Genomic DNA, 25,344 nt, shown 5'->3' on the forward strand with positions numbered 1-25,344 from the left:
GACAACCTCCCTTTGAAAACTTCGGACCCAGAGTTTAAACTTAACACTTTGTAAACCTTAGAGCAGGAGTGGGGAACCTGTGGCCTTGAGGCCACACATGGCCCTGCAGGTCCTCAGATGTAGCCCTTTGAATCCAAGCTTCACAGAACAAATCCCCTGGGAAGTTGGAATTCAGTGAGGTTCTATGAAGTTTGGATTCAGTCAAAGCGCTACACTTGAGGACCTAGAGGGCCACATGTGGCCTTGAGGCCTCAGGTTTCGCTTCCACCCCCTTCGCCTTAGAGTATCCTATAAGGAGGAGCAAAAAAAAGGAATAACAATAAGATAGATGCTGTGTCACTGTATATTATGGGATGTTATCTCCTTGAGTGTTGGGACTGTGTTTTTGCCTTTATATCTCCAGGCACAGTTCTTGGCACATAGTAGGTGCTTCATAAGCATTTGTGTAATGACTGTTGTATATAATTAGAGTATTTTTTGCATAGGTTCTCCCTGTGAAGTTCCATTCACTCCTATTAATGGAGATTTCATATGTACCAATGACAGTGTTGGTATTAATTGCACACTGAGTTGCCTAGAAGGCTATGATTTTACGGAAGGATCTGCTGAAAAATATTACTGTGCCTATGAAGATGGAATCTGGAGACCCCCATATTCTACTGAATGGCCAGACTGTTCTGGTAAGTTTACTTTGGATTAATTTCTCTTGTGATAAAACTGTGTTCCTAGAGTATTTAGAAATATATATTTAGAGAAATGTTATTTTTCCCTAAGATTCAGTATTGATGGGTGTGAGGGGGCACTGGAGGTCAAAGCTAAGACTGGGGATGGGAAAAGTAAACCACGGCTCTCGGGAATAAAACAGAGGGGCTGCGATGAGGGATATTTTTAATATGACCTTTTACTTTTTTATAAATGCGTTGACTTTTAATGCATTTATCTCCATTGCACCTAGATACTTGTATATATATATGTATATATACACACACTTATATATAGATATATACATATATAGAGAGAGATACTTATATATAGATACTCCATTTATCTCCATTATATATAGATACTTGTTTTGTGATAAATCTTCTTACTCGGGCAAGTCACTTAACCTTTCAATGCTCCCAGAAACTCTAAGACACTACCAGAAATTCTATGAATTGTGGAATGACTGTCAATCTGCATTAGAAATGGAAATTTCCCCTTTGGGAATTTTCCTGCTATTAAAAAAAAATTTTTTTGCCTATGTTCTAGTGAAGGCTCAAATCCCCTGATGGATAGTAATCGATATGGGATAAAATTTTCCAACCTCCTCTGTAAGGAATAGGGATGCTTCAATATGTTTCAATTTCTAATCCCATTGGCACTGAGAGGGAATTCCCCTACACTATTAAGGAACCTGCTGCTGAATCTAGGGATCTGTGGCATTGTACCCATCCCCTTTTCATTAAGGACCACATCTGCCCCTTCCTTTATCAATGTACATGATCTCTGACTGGGTTTAGACAGGGTATACTGCCCACCTAGAAGAGGGATTAGATTTCTAATTACATTCTGGCTCATTAACCCCCACCTCCCCAACACTTCAACCAGCTCTTCAGGGGTGATTTACTTATAAAGCTTAAGTTTGGTCTCTCATGTGAAGTTCTCCCCAGAGGAGGAAATAGAAGGACTCAATGTACAATATACATCCGGTAAGGAAAAGGTTTATTTCCTGCACGCAAAAAGGATAACACACATACACACATGCACACACACACACACACATGCAAGCACGCACACACACACAACATACACCAGCAGGCATTGACTGAAAGATATAAACAAGCAGAAGTTTATGACTTGTTATGCTTTGTCAGGAAGTCAATTCTAAACCTTATCAGAACATAAAGCGATTAGTAGGACAGCTGGTCAGGCATTTTGAATTTCACCTCACCTCTGCACTGTGCTTCTCAAAATCCGCTTGTCTTCTGAAAAGCTGTGCCGTGGGTTGGGTTCACCCTCAGGCCAGTGGTCATCTGTTTCAAGAACAATGAAGTAGTTGTTAGGGACTCCTCCTGAAATGCAACCAGCCACAATGGAAGATGCAAGGTCTCTCAATTTCTTGAACATATAAGATAGCCTCAAAGTCTGGATGCATATAAGAACAAGACACATTCATTTAAGACCAAATAAAAACAGAGGAAGCAACCCCAAACCCAAGACCAGGCTTGCCTAGGTAGGTCATGAACTTTAACTGCCATGTATTCATGGTTATGAGGCAACCAGAGTGGGGGACTAATTTACTATAATTTCTCCCTTTCTGTGGAAATATACTTTTAAAATAAATAATTAGGGGCAACTAGGTGGTGCAATGAATAGAGCACCAGCCCTGGAGTCAGGAGGACCTGAGTTAAAATCTGAACTCAGACACTTAACACTCCCTAACCATGTGACCTTGGGCAAGTCACTTAACCCCAATTGCTCTACCTTTCCCCTGCAAAAATAAATAAATAAATTATTATAAGCAGACATCATAATTTTATTTTGAAATAATTTTTTAACCTATTCTCTCTAGTATGTGTAAATGCATTTCATCGATTGACACAGCTTGGTCCTTTGAGGTATTTTTAAATTCACATCCTTCTTTAAGCAGGTCATTATCTTTTGAGACCATGGTTTCCTTATCTTATAAAATGAAACCAAGAATCTATGTCTATGGTAGTAAGAAAATGAATAGTCTTCTCCATGGAAGTGAGATAAAAATTGAAATTTTCAATCTTAAATTCTCTCCTATTAGCTCCACCCTGGGCTAATAGGATGTTGTTAGCCATACTACTTCATCAGAGTTCACCTCCGAATTACAGACTCATAGAATTCAAAATTGGAAGAAATCTGCACCTGAAGCATGAATCCTCTCTCAAATATTCTCAACAAGGTGTAATCCAACCTCAAGTTGAGGAGCATCAGTAACTAAGAATTCTCTAACTCCCATGGTAGCCCATTTCATTTTGGGTGCCTCCAATGAATAGGTAATTCTTTCTTATGTTGAGACAAAAATCTATAACTTCCCTTTGTTAGTCATTGTTCTGTCTTCTGAGGCCTACAAGAACAAGTCCAGCCCTCTTCCAAAAAAATTAATGTCTTTTTAGTATATCCACATAAAATAAAAGGATAAGATTTCTTCAATTCAGAAATCCCCAATCTGGAAAGAAGATTGTCTTGCACAATGTTAGGAAAAACAATATTTGCAATCCATTCTTAGCTTGTTAATGCAAGGAGATACATCATGAAAAACCTGACGAGATTTGTTTCTGGTAACTACTAGAAGTATTCATGACATTGGGAGGTTGAAACTATTGGACTATGGAAATCAAACTCTAATTACTGTGCAACTTAGCTTTACTCTTTGTTTTTTTCGTAAGAAGCTGGAATGCTTCTTAAGTGGCATCTCTGGTTTTTGTAATGAACAATGTAAGAAATGAAGCATTCAGGTCAAGTCATTTTGCATAAACTTCTCCATATCAGAGATCATCTGAAGTTAAAACCCCTTTTCTACAAAATCACTAACCAACAAAAACTGTTTTCTTCCCACATTTTCTAGTAAATCGCTTTGCAAATCATGGATTCAAATCCTTTGAGATGCTCTACAAAACAACATGCTGTGATAACAATGATCTCCTCAAAAACTTTTCTAAAGCTTTTGAGACTACTCTTGGTGAAATGGTAGGTTAGTAGTATTCTTTTATTTTTTTCTTTTAGTTGTTTGAAAGCTTTTATTGAGACTTGTTTCACAATACAATTTTCTGAGTTCTACTTGGCAATCTGCATCTTGAATAATTGCTCTGAAATCCCTTTTTTCTGAGTTTTCAGTTGTGCTACTTGTCATCAAACATTAATCATGAGTACTAAATGCCAGGACTGACCTTCATTCATTCTCTCCACAGTCATTTGTTAAGTGCCTGTTATGGGCCAGACATTGTGCTAGGCACTGGAGATAAAAAGGAAAAAAAAGCTTATTCTCAACAAGCTTATTCTGTTGTAGAAGGAAGAGAGGTGACAATATGAAAACAGAAGAGTAAATAATGTGTATGTAAAATATATGCAGAGTAGTTGGGGGGGGTAGTTCTAAGGGGACACCAGCAACTAGAAGGATCAGAATAGGCCTCAGGGGTGGCCAAGTGGTGCAGTGAGTGACAGCACCGGCCCCAGAGTCGGGAGACCTGGGATCGAATCCGGGCTCAGATACTTAGCACCACACCCAGAAATAACTGGCCGTATAACCTTGAGCAAGTTACTTAACCCCAATTGCTTTAAAAAAAAAAAAAAGAATATTCCTCCTGGAAGAAGTAAGGTTTTATGAAATGGTTTACTTAAAACACATCGACATATGTATCCTAAGTTAATAAACCAGGGTAGAAAGTCTGAGGCAAAGCTATTTTGACTATATATACATATATGTATGTGTATATACTTTGTAATTTAAAAAAAAATGCTGCAACCCCGAAGGGTTTTATTTTTCTCATGAAAATCAACTGCCCGGACATTGTGTAGATCATAAGTTCTTATTTAAAACAATATCATTGGTTCAGGGGAAGGAAAAAAGGAGCTATACTCTCCAGGGGCAGCTAGGTGGCACAGTGGATAGAGTTCCAGGCCTAAAGTCAGGAAGACTCATCTTCCTGAGTTCAAATCTGGCCTTAGACACTAGCCGGGTGACCCCAGACAAGTCACTTAACCCTCTTTGCTTCAGTTTCTTCATCTCGAAAATGAGATAGAGAAGGAAATGGCAAACCACTCCAGTATATCTACCAGGAAAACACCAAATGAGTCAGGAAGAGTCAGATACTATTGAAATGACTGAACAACAACAGAATATCTCCAACCGTATTTTAAGCTGGTGGAGGGCAGGAATCATGTATCTTCCACAGAACTATGGAAGTAAGCATTGGATAAGTCCTTATCAGTTTATCTTTCGAGTCTATATAAAATATGTTCAGAAAAGAGATGAAATATTAATATCATTCTTGAATTTAAGAAGAAAAAAATTAACCAACAAAATACTTGGAGACTAAATTAGCACCTATATGCAGTTGAGAAGGCAATGGCATAACTCTTAAAAACCCTAAACATCACCAGTACACCCTAGAAATTAAGTTCCACAAACATTGACGGAGAATCTTTCTCCCCGTCTCTGTCTCTGGATTTATTTCAGACAACTTAAATCCTACTTTTTACAGAAGGCCTTTCCTCTCACCCCCACCCCATCCCACTTCTATTGTCTTCCCTCTGAAATTGCTTCCAACTCGTCATACCAGTAAATAGATATTTCTATGTTCACTTCCCCCATTAAAATGTGAACCCATTATGGACTGGGGTTTGCCTTTTCTTGTATCCCCCAGTGCCTAGCAAATAGTAAGCCCTTAATGAACGCTTGTTGACTGACTAATTTAGGTTTTAAAAGTATGTGCAGAAACCATAAGCAGTTGGGGGGGAGGGAGGAGGGGGTTTAAATTGTTGTTTGTCAGTCACAGCTGCAAGATTAAATTTTAAGAGGTTGAATATATGAAATAGAGTTTAAAGATATAGAAAAGGTAGTTTGATGTTGCGATTGGATTTACGCCTTCTTCATTTGGGATTTTTAGGTCCCATCATTTTGTGATGATGCTGATGATATTGACTGCAGACTGGAGGACCGGACACAAAAACACTGTCTAGAGTACAACTACAACTATGACAATGGCTTTGCGATTGGTAATTAGACATTGTAATTCTACGTGATCTATTCAATATCACCAGTTCTTAGAGATGAGGCATAAGGGGAAAGATAATGGCAAAGAAGTTAGACATACTATGTGATTCATTTAAGAAATAGTCACGGAGTATAAAATTAGGCAGGATAGAGATCATTAGGGAAAACTGAAAACTCTACTATATAATTTAATACTAGACAGAGTCAGTATGTTATCTAAAGATCATTAAGAAAGCAAAAAATAAAACGTGATGATTATCAAATTATGTGGGCTAGAGAAGACAACCATTAGAAAATAAAATACAATCTCTTTGGACCAAAGATTAATTTTGTAATGATAAGAAGGCATCCTTGAAAATATAGCCTGGGTCCAGTGGGGTGGTACATGCCTATAATTCCTGCTACTGAAGAGCTTGAGGCTGGGGGATCTCTTTTGAGGTCAGGAGTTCTGAGCTGCAGTGAACAAAATAGCCTTTATTAACATTTTAGTTCAATTATAATATTTTTTTGAAAGCAAAATTTCATTTCAGGTTCTTTTATTCTCTCTCTTTTGCTTTTTCCTTTCCTTTCTCTCTCTCTTCTCTCTTTCCTTCCTTCTAAAGGAAAGAGCCAATTTGAATGGAAAATGAATCCTCCACTTCTGATATATTTCTCTAATTTGGACTCTACATGTTCACATAGGCTGTAATAATTCAGCAAAGGCTATTCTGAAGTTCAACTTTATACTACTTCTGGAAAAAAAAGAGGGGGCTGACAAGCAAATTAATGACATAAATAAAATGTCAGGAGTACTGTTTATCCTGCTTCACCATTATAAGAAAACTGCTTGCAATTGTGTATAGAATCTTTGTGTCTGGTGGTTAGTACTTAGCCTTATCTATTCATTAAAATAGCTCTCTTCTCATCTCTACTTCCCCAAAACTTTAACGTTCATTTGAAAATACTGTTATGTCAGTGGTACTCAACTATTGTATGAGGAAGACCTACATTGTATTATTAGTTTTAAGGTCAGAGATCTTGGAAGGTAACTAGGCTTAGTACCTTACTAAGGGTGGAAGGAGAGAGCCAAAGACAGAGACACAGAAAGAGGCAAGGACAGGAGAGGGGAAGATCTGGAAGATTCTTACATAGGATTTTAACTCAGGTATAATTTATTTGGCACAATATAAGACTACCATAGACTCACAGCTAAAAGGGACCTTTGAGGCCATCTAGTTCAGATCTCATATTTATTTATATATCCCCTGTTAAATGTGTGTGTGTGTGTGTGTGTGTGCAATGTTCATCTAAGTTAGATTCAATTTGTGTTAAGCAGTATTATTCTAAAGAAGCAGAGAGACAATTGAATGAGATTAGGGAAAAAAGAATAATTTTGTTTCATCAGCTTCTCTTCTGTCTTAGGGTGAGTTTTATTCATTTATCTATGGAGCAAGGCAAATAGTCTTCTCTTTCTCATTTCAGATCTATCTCTCCTTTCTTTCTTCTTCCTCTCCCTCTCTCCTCAGTGAGAATAGACTGCTGTGTGAACCAAGTCACTGCAGCTGGGAGGAAATTTGACCATATTAATTGGCAATCACTTAAAAGAGATTGAGAAAGTAAGGAAGAAACAGGAATAGTATCATCCTGTCAATTCCAAAAGTGTTCTTCTAAAGTCAACAAATCAGCAATCGTTTATTAACTCCCCTAGTTCCAGATGTCCTGCTAAAGTGAATAAAGTGGGGATAAAGATAAAAGTGAGCCAGTCCCTGCCCTCAAGGAGTTTAGATCCCAGAAATTCTTACTTGAATTAAATTAATTCTTACTAAAATTAAATTACTCCTCAAGATAATGGTTTACATTTTACAGTTTATGAAAAGCATCTTTATAACCATTGTGTTATTTAATCCTCACAGCACTCTTTGTCCTGTTTTTTGCTTTGATTTTTTTTTTAAATTTTGGACTAAGACATACACAAAAAATAATTTCCATCTACATAGCGAAAGATAAAAAGAAGATTCTATAAAACTGTGAATCTTCATTCCGTATCACTTGCTTTTTTTTCTTTTAAATTTATTTACTTTTAGTTTATAACATTCAGTTAAGGTATTTATTCATCCCAATTTATAGAGAAGGAATCTAAATCTGAGTGATTAAATGACTTGGGCACGATTGCATAACATAATTAGAAAGTATCAAAGCCAAGACTGAGAGGTCTCCCAATTCCAGATCAAATGTTTTTCCCCTTCTGCCCCAATGGAGTACTCATTAGCTATTTGTATGTTTTCTTTGTATCTACTGGCTAGGACCTGGTGGTTGGGGAGTGGCCAACAAAGTAGATTATTCTTATGAAGACTTCATGGATGTCCTTCAGGAGCAGCCTCAGAAGCCTGTAGTGGGGGCTGGTAAAACTCAATCTTCTCGGATCAAAAGGCATGAAAAACGTAGCCCCTCAACGTCTGACCATAAAATTAAGTTAATATTTAACATTACAGGTAATAAAGCAGTCCTTTATATTTGTATTTTAATTTATTTATTTATTTCCTTTTAGTTTATGGCATTCATTTCCACAAGCTTTTGAGTTCCAAATTTTCTCCCCTTTCTTCTCCTCCCCCCTACTCCCATGGAGGCATGCAATCCAATAGAAATTCTACAAATACTTTCAAATTAAACATTAGTCCAGCTGTAAGGAAGGATTATAACCAATGGAGTGAACAATGAGAAAAAAAGGAATGAAACAAAACAAAAAAAGAGAGAGAGCAGGTAGTTTGCTTCAGTCTGCACTCAGACTCCATAATTCTTTCTCTGGATGTGGACGGCCTTTTCCATCATGAGTCCTTTGGAGTTGTCTTATAGCCTTGCATGGCTGACAGGAGCCCAGTCTATCAATGTCAGTCATCACAGATACAATGTGCCTGTAATTGTGTACAATGTTCTCCTCGCTCTACTCTTCTCACTCAGCATCAGTTCGTATGAGCCTCCCCAGGTAAATATGAAGACCGTCTGCTCCTTGTTTCTTATAGCACAATAATATTCCATTACATTCATATACCGCAACTTGTTTAGCCATTCCCCAATTGTTGAGTATCCCCTTGTTTTCCAATTCTTTGCCACTACAAAAAGAGCCACTATAAATATTTTTATACATATGAATCTTCCTCCCACTTGTATGATCTCTTTGGGATACAGCCCTAGAAGTGGTATTCCTGGGTCAAAGGATATGTAAATTTTTTTTTGCTTTTTTTTTGGAGGGCAGTTGGGGTTAAGTGACTTGCCCAAGGTCACACGGCTAGTAAGTGTTAAGTGTCTCAGGCCAGATTGGAACTCAGGTCCTCCTGACTTCAGGGCCGGTGCTCTACTCACTGTGCCACCTAGCTGCCCAGGTATGTACATTTTTATATCCTTTTGGACATAGCTCCAAATTGCTCTCCAGAATGGTTGGATCAGTTCACAAATCCACCAACAATGCATTAGTGTTCCAATTTTCCCACATCTTCTCCAGCATTTATCATTTTTCTGTTTTGTCATGTTAGCCAATCTGACCAGTGAGATATAGTACCTCAGAGTCGTTTTGATTTGCATTTCTCTAATCTATAGTGATATAGAGCATTTTTTCATGTTTATAGATATCTTTAATTTCTTCCTCTGAAAACTGACTGTTCATATCCTTTGACCATTTATCAATTGGGAAGAAGTCCTTTTTAAAAACAACATTATTTTAAGTTTCCACAGATGACCTTTCCTTATCATTTCATTTTACTGTCAAGTAAAAAACAACAACAACAAAAAAAAAACCAAAACGAAACCTAAGAATTAGTGAGAATTTCACCCTTTGAATCTCCCAAGTCCTTTCAATAAGTTAATGCTACATATAGGTAAAATGTTTTGTTTCGGCTTGACCTAATAATATAAGGAACATTTTAAAAATAAAAGAATTTGAGTGTAGTTTTGTGTATTTTAATAAGAGAATCCCATACAAGCTTCTGGGAGTCAGGCAAAGAAATGATGCCTCATTCTTAGACCAGTGTTACACATGTACATGGTATTTGTTTTACTTTACTCATGTTAAAATTCCTTTGGCATTTTTAAAAGAGTCTTCTTTGTAGTGAGGACCTGTTGCTACAGCTTTACAAACTACCAGGTGTACTTGGGCTGTTTTTCTTTTTTTCTTATCTCAGCAAGTGTACCTTTGCCTGACCAGAGAAATGATACCCTCGAATTGGAGAACCAGCAACGACTCCTGAAGACGTTAGAGACCATCACCAACCGGCTCAAAAGGACTCTCAATAAGGAACCCATGTATTCTTTTCAGCTTGCATCTGAAATGGTTGTAGCTGACAGCAATTCATTGGAAACAGAAAAGGCCTTTCTCTTTTGCAGACCAGGCTCAGTGCTAAGAGGAAGAATGTGTGGTAAGGTGCTTTCATTTCTTCTAAACGAGGCCTGCCAAAGGATTTTGGGAAGCCTACAAAATATGTATAGCCCATGGGTCACTTGTGCCATGCCAGAGGATTTGGGGCAGGCATTTTGGGGGGGCTGCCTAAAATCCATTGGCAGCCTGCAGGTTGTGCAGGCCTGATCAAAATGCCTCTACTTTTTCCATTGTCACCACAGGGTTTGTGACTACTCTTGGACTGTACGATTATTTGGGTTGGAAAGCTCCTTGGGAATCATCTGGTCTAAATCCTATAACTATACAGATGAGGAAACTGAGGCCCAAAGAGTTGCCAAGATTCTCAGAAGGAGTCAGTGATACAACAGGAGTTGGAACCTCTGACTCTAAAACTATTTTTCCACTATACCCCAAGAAATCATACTAAGGACACTATTATTTTATTAAGAATAAAAGAAAGAATGAAAACATTTAAGGAGACAAAATCAACTCATTTTTACCATCTTTAGATCCTACAACTTTCAGCAGCAGTTCCAAAACAACAAAATTATGTGTGCACTGTGGCCTGTTTTACACAATAGCTATAATTTGTAGATTCTCTTCCCCTATATCATCCTGTCCAGTCAGGTTGTCGACTTGAATTCTGTTTATATTCTGCAAACACAGGGCTGGAGGATCATGACCTACGACTGTAGTAAAGGAGGGAGTAAGCCCAAGAATTAGAGTGGAATAGGAGCGGAGCTCTGGGTTGCCTCCCCTGGAGATATAAGTAAGGGTAGAGAGAAGTCATCCTTCAGCCAGGAGGGGAAATAGAAGAGAACAGGAAGGCTGGAAAGAAGGGCTTCCTGTGTACCTCTCTGCTGGATCTCTGGAACCCACAGCCAGAGATGTATGCGCTGGTAAATGTTTAACAGCCAACTCTCAGGAAAAAATAACGTACACACAATACACTTTTAAGCTTAATCTGCATCACTAATATTTTCCCCATTACTTTCTTAAGTCCACACAACCAACAAAACAAAAGTCAAGCCTAGATCTGTACCCTTTATGTATTTCTCAGTTGTAAATGCTCACACTGGAAGAGCTGGACTGAGCTGGCTGTGGCACATACTTGGTGGTAGGCAAAGATGGGGAGTTATTTTGAGTAAGTCATAGAGAAAAGGCCCGACTTCAGACTCACTTTTGACTGTAAAAGTTAATACAACTCTACCCAAGATCATAAAAGACTTCACAGCCGGCAAGAACAGAAGGGAGACATCATTAGGGGGTTGGGAGGGAAGCCTCAGGGGAAATCTCTGGGTCATTGACCTATATACTTTAATCAATAGACACATTGCTACTGTCATTAACTAATGGTCATCACAAAGTACGACAATACACAAACATAAAGAATTGAATCTGTGAATTGACCCATTTTGGAGTCCCCTCCAATGAAGTAGATTTCTGACCCTACAAGCTTTCCCATCTTGTATGACTTTCATGCATGTCTTCTCAAAAATTCAAAACTTAAGATGTTCTGAAATGCTAGGACAACTTCCATATCTTATATATCATAAGTGTACCAGCAGGGCACGCTGGCTGGCTGGCTACCATGTCTCACTCTTGCCAAATGATCATCCCATCTTCCTGTCATAAAAGTCCTTGATGATATACTTAACCTTTGTTTTTCAGGGGTCATCATTGCTCATATGTTGCAGCCTACTCACACTCCCCGTGTGCCTTCCATACCCATTGTCATCCATGCAATGCCCATCTTTGTTTGCTTGGAGGCAGCGGTATTCCAGAAGTGGCTATCATATGGCACCACCAGTAAAACATTTATGTTTAAAAGATGCGTCCTTATTGTTACAGGAAGGTTGGAGTCAGTAAAAATGCTTTTCAGTTTCCTAAAAGCAATTCATTCCACACTACTACTCTTCAATTCTGTGTCCAGCTCATTATTCATCAGTAAATTTCTGTTTTCAAGTACATAACGATTACAAAGGATAACAATTATGATAAAATAAAGTTATCAGGATATTAAATGAATAAGAATGGGATAGCCAGCTGGTCTAATAACTACCATAATTTCAAATCACAGTGTGAGTATCCATTTGGTTTTTCTAGTGTGGATTGTTAAGCCAATCTCTTGGGCCATGGATCTCATTGAAGGAAGCCTTTAATATTCTGGTGCTTAGGATACTTGAGACAGTTGTCATCCACTAAAAGGAGTACCTGAACAACCTCACTATAAACTACATCCTTCTTCCATTTGTACTCTAAAAATAAAGAATCATTATTTGATTAAAATGTTGAGAAAACTTAATAGTATAATTAAAAATGGAATTAAAGCATATTATACGGGGCGGCCAGGTAGCACAGCGAGTAAGAGCACCGGCTCCAGTGTTGAGAAGACCTGGAGATCGAATCCCGGGCTCAGACACTTAGTACCCACCCAGAAACACCTGGCCGTGTAACCTTGAGCAAGTTACTTAACCCCAATTGCTTAGGGGCGGCCAGGTGGCTCATCGAGTAAGAGCACCGGCTCCAGTGACAGGATGACCTGGATCAAATCCGGGCTCAGATACTCAGCACCACACCCAGAAATAACTGGCCGTGAAACCTTAAGCAAGTTACTTAACCCCGATTGCTTTTAAAAAAAAATTAAAAAAAATAAAGCATATTATACCATATAACATATTATAAGTGGGTCAGTGATCTTAAAAGGAAAAAGTACATTATAAAAATCTAGAAAAATAGAATGAGTTACCTTACATAATTGTGGAGAGAAAGAAAATTCTTACATTTAAATAAATAGACAAAGTAGATACAATAGCTGGATTTGGTTATGTACAAAAAATTTTTTTTAATGATTTGCACAAGTGAAAGTAGTATACATACAAAGTAAAGAGGAAAGAAGTGGATTATGGAAATCTTTTCCAAAGGAAAATCTGATTTTTAAAAATCTAATATGATCTCTAACAAGAATATCTAATATCAATAAGGAATTAACTCAAATTTGTAACAGGATTAAATTCTTCACTGAATTGGTCGTCAAAAGACATATGAATGGGCAATTTAAAGAAGTACAAACTATCACTAATTCCCTGGAAAAGGTATTCAAACTCTTTAATAATCAGATGAATACAACTTAAAATTACTATGAAATCCCACCTTATTCCTATTAATTTATTAAATATTTAGTAAAAGTGATAAAATTCATTGTGGATGAGTTTGAAGAAAAACAGTCACACTTATTTTATTGTTGAATTGGAGCAGTAATTTTGAAAAACAAGATGACAATATCAATTGTTATAAAAGCATGTTTATATGTTGTAAAAAAAAAAAAGCACAATTAAGTCATTCTACTACCCCAAATACGCTATTAACAGCAATAGGGGAAAAAATCAGTTAGGAAAAAAAAGGTAAAAATTGAAAACAACATGTATTCCAGTCCATTGATTGGAGAATGGCTGAATAAACAATGGTCTGCAAACACAATGTAATATTACCACGCAATTTGTTTTTGGTTTTGCTAATAGTCACTAAGTTTGGAATTTCAGATCAGTGGGTAAGCTCAACATTCAAAAAAAAATTCAAACCTTTGTCTTTCAGAGCCTGGTCAGATTTCCCTTCATATCCCACACAATCTTTGGACCAAGGTCAGAGTAACCTTGGCAATGACCTCAAGGTTCTAAGCTCTGGTCTTAAACATCCCAAGGAGATTTTTGCTCTCGGTTTTCTTCAGATAATCTTGAGAGTCAGGTCACTTTGATCTCAGACCTCTTGGGCCTCCCTAGATCCAAAAACCTAAAGTGGGAGTGAGGAAAAGGAAAAAGAACCAAAAATGGAACCATTTCCCCTGGGCTGGGGGAGTCATGGGAGGGAAGGGGGGTTGAGTCTGGGAACTAAAGAGGCGTCTGCCAATGGAAATAATATCTTTAAAGGGGAGGAATAAATCAGCTTTTCCAAAAGTCAACCCTTAGGAATGTATCAAGTTGAACAAATGTACCCCTTACTCCCTTTGAACACAGAATGGATGTTGTTGTTGAGTTGTTTCAGCAATGTCTGACTCTTCCCGTCCCCATTTGGGGTTTTCTTGGCAAAGATACAAAAGAGTTGTTTGCCAATTCCTTCTCCAGCTCATTTTATAGAAGAGGAAACTGAGGCAAACAAGGTTAAGTGACTTGCCCAGGGTCACACAGCTAGTAAGTATCTGAGGTCAAATTTGAACTCAGGTCTTCCTTACTCCAGGCTAGGTACTCTATCCAGTGTACCAAGCTCGCTGCCCAGAATAAATATACCCTAGCATTAATCTTCAGAAGATCATCTTCAGTTTCTTATCATGTAAGGGAAGGTTTAGATAAACAGCTGAAGACACATTTGGGGGTGGAAGGGGAAATATTGGAATTTAAATTGACCTCAATCACTGTTTTCTCTTTACCTGGGGGATGGGCCAACTTACGCTACGTTTACTGTGCATTCAATAGGACAATTTGGTTTTCCCCTAACATTTAAGTCATCCTTTTCTATAGGACAGCCTGAACAGCCATATTTGTAGTACTGAACTTTGTCAGCATAACGATGACATGTAAGATTGCAGACAGATGAGCACTATTATTTCCAGGAGTAGCTGAGGTCAGACTGATAAGAAAAAGGCCAGCAGGAAAAAATTTTTCCCCTAAACAATAGTGTCCGAAATTGTGTTTGATCACTTTTGGTTCCTGGGATGAAAGGGCTCATCTTACATTCCACTGTAGTCATTCCCTGAATTCTGCAATTAATCTTCAGTTCTGCTTCGTCTACAGTTAATTGCCCTTTGGGGACCTATTATTCTCTGGAACACACTGTCTGTGAAAGCTGCTGGATTGGGTCCTATCAAGACGAGGAGGGGCAAGTGGAGTGTAAACTTTGCCCAGCTGGTAGTTCCACAGAATACCTCCACTCAAGAAGCATCTCTGAATGTAAAGGTGGGTAGGCCAGAATCTGCCATCATTTCAGACATGTCCAACTCTTCACGAACCCATTTGAGGTTTTCTTGGCAGATACATTGGAGGAGTTTGCCATTTCTTTCTCTAGCTCATTTTACAGATAAGGAACTGAGGCAAATGATTAGGTGACTTGCCCAGGGTCACATAGCTAATAGACCAAATTTGAACTCAGGTCTTCCTGACTGCAACTGGCACTCTGTGCACTGTTCCACATAGCTGCCCTTCATTAGAGCTAAAAGGAATCGTTAGAAGTTTTTATTCTGAAATTATGATTTTCACTTCTAACAAATTATTACACAGGAAAGTGGGGCATGTTAAAAGTAATCATATTGGATTTTTAATGTCCCATTTGTATTTTATTTATAAATCCTCACATGTGTATCCTTACCCTTTAAAGCAATTCATTAATCTTTGTTAATTGAAATACTGATTTCTTAAAACCCAAGAATTATATAAAATATAGGTTAAGTCCCAGTGTAACCACATCTGAGTGACAGTGACATTCACTTGACATGCTGGAATTTTCTTAAATTAAATTCTACTTGAAGAAAGTACAATTCTTTTGTGGCATTTGGAAAACTTCTATTTACAGAAATTCATATTCTGATATTTGCTATAAAAAGGATTTTATGTTGATATGGTGTTCACAAGTCATTTCATAAGATTATGGACAAAGACTTACAAAAATCTAATTTGATCATTGTATTAACTCTGAAAAGTAGGTACTATAAAATATGCCCATTTTATAGACTGGCAAGCTATAGTTCAAAAAATAGTCATAGGGGGGCGGCCAGGTAGCACAGCGAGTAAGAGCACCGGCTCCAGTGTCGGGGTGACCTGGGGATCGAATCTGGGCTCCAACACTTAGCACCCACCCAGAAACACCTGGAGTGTAACCTTGATCAAGTTACTTAACCCCAATTGCTTAGGGGCGGCCAGGTGGCTCTGCAAGTAAGAGCGCCGGCTCCAGTGTCGGGATGACCTGGATCAAATCCAGGCTCAGATACTTAGCACCACACCTAGAAATAACTGGCCGTGTAACCTTGAGCAAGTTACTTAACCCTGATTGCTTTAAAAAAAAAAAAAAAGTCCAAGGCAGAATTTGAAGCCAGTATTTGGTTGACCCAAATCCAACCTTCTTTTATCACACGTCCATCCATAATTGGATTGGATTTGTATTAAACTAGGAATTAGTAACATAAAGATAATGACTAACAGGGCGATATCCTTGCTGCCGATATAAATACTTTATTCTAGTTTATTGAATACCTTCAATATATTTTCCCACAGCATTATCAATGACAGAATGTATAGAAATATTCACAAGTATTTTAGTACATAAATGTATGCAGGCATTCTGAGCACATTACTTCTTCTCAAAGAACAATATAACAAAGACATATCTAAACAATGACATCTAAAAGCTATTAATATCTCATTTCAAAAGTAGCCAATGTTGACATAGGGTCTCATCCCATTATGGTGGACTTGGGACCATCAAGTTTACTTTAAATCCTTCTCAAAAGTTAACTATAAAAAGATCCCTTAGGAAGAAGGATAAAAGGAAAGGACATTGGAGTGAGAACCAGGATGGTATAGAAGAGATAATATCATATCAAAGTCAAGAGACCTGGATTCTTGTCCTGGCTTTGCCACCAATTAGCTGGGTGACTTTGGGTAAGATACTTTATCTCATTGGATCTCAGCTGTAAACAAGACAATTTCTGAAATCCCTGCTTAGCTGTGTTAGGCTATGAAGCTAGACCTAGCTATACCACTAACCAGTTATATGACCATGAACAAGAAATTTAACTTCTCTAGACCTCAGTTTCTTAATGGGTAGAATGAGTTATACTGGACAATCTCTAAAGTCTCTTGCAGCCCTAAAATTCTTTGAATCTAAGATTTTTCATTTTCTGTTTTCATATTCCTTCATTCAAGGCTTGCATTGACAAGGTATACCAGGGTTTGGGGGAAGGAGGATCTATGTGGAAGTAGTTCAGTCTGGTTTTCCATAGGGTAACCAAGCAGTGGTTATACCCTATGGATGGTTTTTGTTTGTTTGTTTCCCCTTAAGAGAGACACAATATGAGGAAAAGGGGCAGAAATGGCACTGTCTTTAGAGCTGAGTCCTGGATTTGAGTCTTGAATCTATAACTTGATAGTGGAATGGCCTTTGGCAAATTTTTAAAAAAATTTTTATTTACTTATTTGTTTTTAGTTTTCAAAATTCACTTCTATAAGATTTTGTATTCTTGAGGCAGCTAGGTGGCACAGTGAATAGAGCACTGGCCCTTGAGTCAGGAGGACCTGAGTTCAAATCCGACCTCAGACACTTAACACACTTACTAGCTGTGTGACTTTGGACAAGTCACTTAACCCCAACTGTCTTCCCTTCCCCCCTCCAAAAAAAAAAAAGATTCTGCATTCTAAATTTTCTCCCCTTCCTCTGCTCTGATCTCCCCAAGACAGCATGCAATCTGATATAGGATATACATGTTCAATCATATTAAACATATTGTTGTCATGTTGTAAAGAAGAATTAGAAGCAAAGGGAAAAGCCATGAGAAAGAAGAAACAAAGGGAAAGACAGAAAATAGTATGCTTCGATCTGCATTCAGACTCCATAGTTCTTTCTCTGGATGTGGATAGCATTTTCCATGTGGAGTTTTTGGAACTGTCTTAGATCCTTGTATTTCTGAGCTGAGTGAAGTTTATCAAAGTTGGTTACCACACAGTGTTGCTGTTACTATGTACAATGTTCTCCTGGTTCTGCTCATTTCACTCAGCATCAGTTCATATTAGTCTTTCCAGGTTTTTCTGAAGTCCACCTGCTCATCATTTCTTATGGAACAGTAGTATTCCATTATATTCATATGCCACAACTTGTTCAGCCATTCCCCAGGTGATGGGCGTTTCAATTTCCAATTCTTCGCCACCACAGAAAGAGCTACTATAAATATTTTTTATACATGTGTGTCCTTTTCTGATTTTTATGATTTCTTTGGGACACAGACCTAGTAGTAGCATTACTGGATTGAAAAGTATGTATAGCCCTTTGGGCATAGTTCCAATTTGCTCTCCAGAATGGTTTGATCATTCACAACTCCACCAACAATGCATTAGTGTTCCAGTTTTCCCACATCTTCTCCAGCTTTTATCATTTTCTTGTTTCGTCATGTTAGTCAATCTGATAGGTATGAAATGTGGTACCTCAGAGTTGTTTTAATTTGCATTTCTCTAATCAATAATGATTTAGAGCGTGTTTTCGCATGACTATAGATAGCTTTAGTTTTCTTTATTTGAAAACTGTTTGGCAAGTCCTTTAACCTCAATTTCCTTAATCTGTGAAATGGGCACATTGAGCACATCCCAGGGTTATTGGAGCATCCCATGAGGTAATGAGAGCAGAGACCATCTTTTGTCTTTCTTTATATTTACAGTGCTTAGCACATAGCAGGTGCGTAATAGTTTATCGACTCTTTATTTTTAATATTATCTCTTTTTATTTTTTAGTTTATATCATTCAATTCCCAAGATTTTTAGTTCCAAATTTTCTCACCATTTTTTCCCTACCCACCACCCCACAATATCAATTCCACTGGATATCCCCTCCCCCAATCTACTCTCTCCCTTATCTTTCCCCATCCCCATCCGACTTTCCAGTAGGGCACGGTGGGTCTCTATGCCCCAGTGCCTGTGTATCTTATTTCCCAGTTGCATGTAAAGCAATAGTAATAATAGTATATATATATATATATATATAAAACATTTTATTTTAAAACTTTGAATTCTAGCTTCTTTCCCTTCCTCCCTTGTCATCCACCCTTACTGGGAAGATAAGCAATTCAATATAGGTTGTACATGTGTAGCTAAAAAAAAAAAACATTTCCATAGTGGATATATTGTGAAAGACTGACTATATTTCCCTCCATCCTATCCCACCCCCCCCACTTGTTCTATTCTCTACTTTGATCCTGTCCCTTTCTACAAGTAGGTGCTTCCAATTTCACCCCCCCCCCCCAGCCAGCCCTCCCTTCCATCATCCCCCCTGTCATCCCCTTCCCCCCTAGTCTCCTTAGGGTTATTGACTCTTTATTGACTGAATGACTATATGAATATCAATTATTTTTACTGTTCTTTGGTTGCCATTCCTGATTCATTCATCCTATAATCATTTATTAAGTACCTTCTATGATTCAGGCACTGTGCTAAACTTGGGGATCTAAAGACAAGAATTAAACATCCCCGGCTCTCAAAAATATCTTCTACTGAGGGAAAGCCACAGGCACACAGAGCATGATAACCTGCCAGCCAGCCCAAGGTGCACAAGTCACCCATCCCCAGCTGTTTCTAGTTAAAATGTTGCACATCAGAGGCTAGAAGACATTATGATATCTTTGCATGACTTTATTAGGATAATTCTTCATGTCTCTCCTGCCCCTAAGTTGGACTGGAGACAAATGTGTTCCATACGGTGATTGCCTTGGAAAATTTAATCTCTTAATGACTGCTTATGTACAATTTTCTCTTTTAGCTCAGTGCAAGCAAGGTACCTACTCACCAAATGGTCTAGAAACTTGTGAATCATGTCCTCTGGGCACCTATCAACCAGCATTTGGTTCCAAAAACTGCCTCTCTTGTCCAGAAAACACTTCAACTGTGAAAAGAGGAGCTGTGGATATATCTGCCTGTGGAGGTTAGCAAAAACGCAAACACTGAAATATAACCATGTATGTTGTATGTTCTCCACATAGAGAAGTGAAGGATTTCCAAAAGCTCAACATTTAGTGTTTTGCTACACCTTTTTCAAAGTCTGCAGAAATTTGAGAATGTAGAAATCAAATGGTTGAATTTTAGAGGCTATCACAATTGAAACTATTACTGAGGGTTCCTTTATTCTTTCCTTTTCCTTTATCTTTAGCCAAATTGGCTTAGAGTTTTTCAGATAAATATTCTTCCTCAAAAGAAAGTCTAATAGTATTTCTTGCTTATAAAAAAATAGGCCTTAACATTATGACTATTTTACTTGGAAAGTAGAATATTCCTTTTTTTTAACTGTTTTTGAAAACCATTCCTATCCAACATTTTGCTTTATTAGCAGGATGGAGAAAAAGGAAACAGAGAAAGGATTATGAAAGAATGTTACAGACAAAAATGCACTTTGGTAATCATGAATAAATTGTGCATATGGTACATCTCAGCCAGTAGAAATGTAATTCTCAACCTTCATGACTCTTGCTCATGGAGGATACCCCAATTATCAAATTCAATCAGTAATCATTTTTCAGTACCTAGCAGATGACTTTTCTGGGATTTAGTCACTGTTCGAGGGAAGTTTACAATCACTGGGAGATTTCTAAGTGGGAAAAATACCTTGTGATTTTACAGCAGAGTAAAGAGCCCTGGGCTAGGCTGCAGAAGGCTTGGGTGCTAGTTTTAGTTCTGCCACTAACTAGTCATATAACCTTTAACAAATCAGCTTGCTTCTCAGGGTCTCATTTTCCCCATCTGTCAAAACAGACCGTTGAGCTTGGTAGTCTCCTGGGTTCCTTCCAACTTTAAATTCTATGATTGATGAGTTCCATGCCTTATAGCATGATGATTTAAATGAATCAGAAAGGCAATGAGTTGAACATTTGTTCAACCTAATGCTTCCCCAAGGTTTCTCCGGTTTGGCACATAGCTGACTTGTTCCCTCTGTTTGAGGATATTAATTTGCATTGGCAGAAAGACACCCACCCCACACACACCTCCAGGCTCTTCCCAGACCCAAGATTCTAAAACTTGGAATTTTGAGTGCCTCTGACTTCTCTGAAATTGCATGAATTTTGTTAAGTAAAATTTGAAAGAATGTAGACCTAATATGCCTAGTAATTACACTAACACTCTATAGTCAAATGAATTCAAAACATAGTTAAAGATTTCCTTCTATGTGCAAAGAATCGTACCAAGCATCAAGAAGGGCAATAAGTAAGATGTGTTCACTTTCCTCCTTTATAGGTGGGTGACTGGACAAATTAAATTTATCCAAAGTTGAACAATTGCAAACATTTAAGTGCTCTGTCTATCTGTCTCTCTCTCTCTCCCCCCTCTCCCTTCCCCTCTCTTCTTCTCTCTCTGCAAAGCACTGTGGTAGGCACTAAGAGAGATGAAAAGATTATTAAGGCAAAAGCCATGAATGCCTAAATGATTTTATGGTTTGATGAGGGCCATATGAGATATATACAAAAAGATTCCAAATAAGACAAATTATATGTAAAACATAAAATTAAATATAATTAAAAAAATGTAAAAGCATGTTTTTAAAGAGTATATTATTTTATTGTACAGTCCTTTCAGTCATGTGTGACTCTTAAAGACCCCACTTGGGATTTTCTTGGCAAAGATACTAGAGTGATTTGCCATTTCCTTCTCCAGCTCTTTTTACAGAATGGAGGAAATAGAGGCAGACAGGGTTAAGTGACTTGCCCAGGGTCACACAGCTAGTAAGTTTCTGAGGCCAAATTGGAACTCAAGAAGATGAATCCCCCTGACTCCAGAATCAGGCACTCTATCCACTGTGCCACCTAGTTCACTCAAGTACATCATAGAAAATTCAGAGGAAGGGGAAAGAATTCCTGGCCAGAGGCAATAAAGAATGGAGTAGGTGGCATTTGAGTAAGTTCTTGAATAATTAGGATTCCGGTAATCTGAGACTGTGGGAGTAATGAGATGCAATTTCAGTCACAGGTAATGTCATGAGTGAAGGTATGTATATAGTTTTAGCAGAAGCATACAGTACACAAAGGGGTATAATTGAATATTAAGACTGGAGAAGCACATTGGAGTGTAAATAGTCTTAAATGCCAGACTATGGAGCATGGGCTTCATCTGGTGGAACAAGAATCATTTTAAATTTTTGAAAATGAGTATGTCAGCAGAGCTGTGTGTATTAGGAAAATTAATTCTTAGGAAAGGAAACAAAAGATGATATAATATGATTGACTGTTTTTTTAAAAATCCTTCAAGTTAGAAAACAATTTTAATCTATAATTCAAAGAACCTCATTTAGTGCTGTGAATTCCAAAGATAGTAAATAGTCATTGCCTGTTGTGAACAATTATGAAAAGTTATTGAATGAGTTTGAAAGCATGAATTTTCCTAAACAGAATGTTCCTTCTCTAGTACATATGTATCCTTGGACTAAATAACTGGATGTTATCAAGGGTCATAATGCTATCACTCTATTTGGGTATCAATGTGATTGATGCCAGCACCTGGCCAATGTATTTATTTATACTGTCAATAGGAACGAACAAGTTATTTTCACAAGAAGTTTATTCGTCTCTGTAAATAGAGCAGTAGTCTCTATTTACAGAGATGACCCAAGAAGATGGGGTCATCTTCAGGGCTTTCTGACTTTAAGTGAAGAAAATGTGAGGATGAAAAGCAGAGCCACTCTCTTCAAATGGAAAATAGAAAAACAGAAGAGACTTGCTTTCTTCTCCTTGGAAGAGACAGCAATCATTATCCCGGAGCCTTTTCCTTTTCTCGCTCTCTGTAGACATTTTAAATTAATTTGTACAGAAGACATTTGAATTTCCAATTAAAGTATATTTCAAATACTTGACACCATTTAGAAATACTATACCTGAGTGGTAGGAATAGGGAAGCAGTCACAAACAGTTAAAATGATTGAAGCATTCAGTAACTGGACATTCTGTACTTTAGGAATTTCTCTGAGAAATGTGCCTTCATTTCCACTAAATTCATCTCAGAAGGGACAGTTGAGGAATTTGTTCATTTTCTGTAGTCTTTTTTAGCATGAAAAATGGGTAGGTGATATTCTTCTCCCTGGGGAATGTAATGTACCCTTATGGCATTTTTAAGGGATCCAGGGAAAAGTGATTCTTCCTAAAGAAGAATGATATTCTTCTGCTAAAATAGGCAGCGGCTGACTTCTTAAGGTCATGTCATGAATTTTTGTGAATGTTTAGGCAACGTCTTCTTTTTTTGTACTGACTTTCCCCCTTTTACAGTGCCTTGTCCAATAGGAGAATTCTCCCGCTCTGGCATCAAGCCATGCTATCCATGCCCCAGAGACTATTATCAGCCCAACCCAGGGAAGTCCTTCTGCCTTTCTTGTCCTTTTTATGGAACAACAACGATCACCGGGGCGAGATCCATCACAGATTGTTCAAGTAAGCTGATAACGTGTTCTCATTGCTCAAGGGAAATCTACCGGGGATACTGATAAACTGTGGCTGGGCCCCCACTCTCACAGGATTCTACCTCAGTATGATTGTGGCTGTCCTTACTCACATATACCGCTTCTCTTTATTAGAATCTGTAAATCAACGGCATTTCTTGTATACCTCCTGTATTCCAGACACTGATAGTGTTGGGCACTGAGAATATAAAGAGATGAATGAACGGCCGCTACTGGGGCATGGAAAGAGGGAGCATTCAAAGTGTCCATATATTCGAAACATGGGAGGGATTTTTTTTTAAATTTTTAAAACTCATGCCTGTGATTTCATTGGTATAGGAAATAGCCAGTGTTTGGAAATAACCAGGAGACTTCAGAATTCTGGAAGTAAAAGAGTCAGCAGATGGTTTGGGTAGCTAGACTTGTTTATGCAGTTCAGAAGATTCTTTAATTCACTTCAATTCAACAAGTACTTAAGCACCTGAAGGATACAAGGCCTTGAGCCCAACACTAAAGGACTGAAGTATGAACAAGATATAGGCCCCATCCACATTGAAGCTTAACATCTTGAACATGTTAACCATGTTCAACTAAATATAATACAAAATAGACTGGGATGAATACAAAGGAAAGGACTATGAGAGTTCAGAGGAGAGAGGGAGAGTTCCTTTCTGTTTGGGGGTAATTAGGGAGAAAGATGTATTTAAAATGGGCCTTGATTAGGATTTTTCTAGTTGAAGTAGAGGAAGGAGGAGGACCTTCCAGCATTAGGAAATGACAGGAGCAAAGGCAGGGAGGTGGGAAATATTAGAAAAAATGAGGAAATTTTCTGTCTGGCTGGAGCCTAGCCTTCACGAAGGAAGTTGTGTGAGATAGGGAAGTGTAGAGCCAGACTATGGAAGTGTTTGATTACTAGGTGAAAGCATATGTGTTTTATTCATTGTTGCTGTTCAATAGTGAATGTCTGAGACTCGAGCTGAAGAAGATGAGTCTTCCTGACTCAAGGCCTTGTCACCCTATCTACTGCACCACCTTGCTGTCCCATTTTATTCATTCAATGAAGACAAATCATTTTGATCAGGGGTATGATTTTAATGTAACAGAACTAGAATTTGAATCCAAATCCTCTTTGAAATAAGCATGGTAGCAGGAATGGATCTGGTATGGTGTATTAGGTAACCTCATTGCAATGATAGGCAAAGAATGAAGAGTCAATGCCTGGCATGCACTGTCCCAAAAGTCTTGGTGCGCTTTTGAGCTTTAATAACTTCAGAAGCACAAGGACTACATACTGAGAGAAAACACAGTTTGAAAATTCAATCACTTCAATATTTGATTCAGAAGTTTTGAATCATTCTTGAATTTAAACTTGATTTTGTGGATTGATTGATTTATTTATATTTGTATATAAATATATATTTTATATAATATATAAATATATATTTTATATATCTATTATTTATATATGGATATATTTATTAAATGAGTGTATTAGTAGAAGAGCTCCTCTTGCTTGGTAGAAGAAAGGGAGGTAGGGCAAGAGTAAACATTTATATAATACCTACTATGTACCAGGTACTGTTCTAAGTACTTTTCAAATATCTCATTTGATTCTTACAACAACTCTGAGAGGTAGGTGCTATTATTATCCTCATTTTACAATTAAGGAAGCTGAGACCGACAGAGATTAAGTGACTTGCCCAGGCTAACATAGCTAGTATGTATCTGAGGCTGAATTTGAACCCAGGTTTTCCTAACACCTGACCTAGCACTCTATCCACTGAACCACAATCACCTGATCTATCTCTATTAGTTTTTTTTCTGGTGGAATCACATCAAAACCTTGTTCTTTGGATGATCTTAAGGTTAGTATTCCAAATGCAGTTCCTTTTATCACTGATTAAGCAAGCTGATAGAAATTTTTAGAAAGTTCAAAAAGTGATAAATATAAGACATAAGACAATGGCTATGCTGAATTTTAGTAAGACAAATATTTTAAAATTGTAAATAATTAACCTTTCAAATTCTTTTAAGTTTGTGACATTTAGATTTCTGAAGTTATTAAAACTTCAAACTGTCCCAAGAC

The 25,344-nt window shown here is 37.7% G+C and overlaps 1 protein-coding gene across 1 annotated transcript in view; it reads left to right on the plus strand.

The window, feature by feature from the left end:
• The window catches only part of SVEP1 (sushi, von Willebrand factor type A, EGF and pentraxin domain containing 1), a 355,921-nt gene that overhangs the window by 180,806 nt on the left and 149,771 nt on the right, over window positions 1–25,344 (plus strand). Inside the window, exons 12-19 of the mRNA XM_069086632.1 lie at window positions 486–680; window positions 3,581–3,702; window positions 5,622–5,730; window positions 8,011–8,199; window positions 9,883–10,116; window positions 14,885–15,046; window positions 19,605–19,766; window positions 23,089–23,250. Of these exons, the coding sequence (XP_068942733.1) occupies window positions 486–680; window positions 3,581–3,702; window positions 5,622–5,730; window positions 8,011–8,199; window positions 9,883–10,116; window positions 14,885–15,046; window positions 19,605–19,766; window positions 23,089–23,250 (1,335 nt within the window). The remainder of the gene's footprint in view (window positions 1–485; window positions 681–3,580; window positions 3,703–5,621; window positions 5,731–8,010; window positions 8,200–9,882; window positions 10,117–14,884; window positions 15,047–19,604; window positions 19,767–23,088; window positions 23,251–25,344) is intronic.

Source organism: Petaurus breviceps, unplaced genomic scaffold (assembly GCF_028583685.1).
Source record: "Petaurus breviceps papuanus isolate PSGF00001 unplaced genomic scaffold, PetGlider_PUasm1.0 118, whole genome shotgun sequence".
Classification (NCBI taxonomy): domain Eukaryota; kingdom Metazoa; phylum Chordata; class Mammalia; order Diprotodontia; family Petauridae; genus Petaurus; species Petaurus breviceps.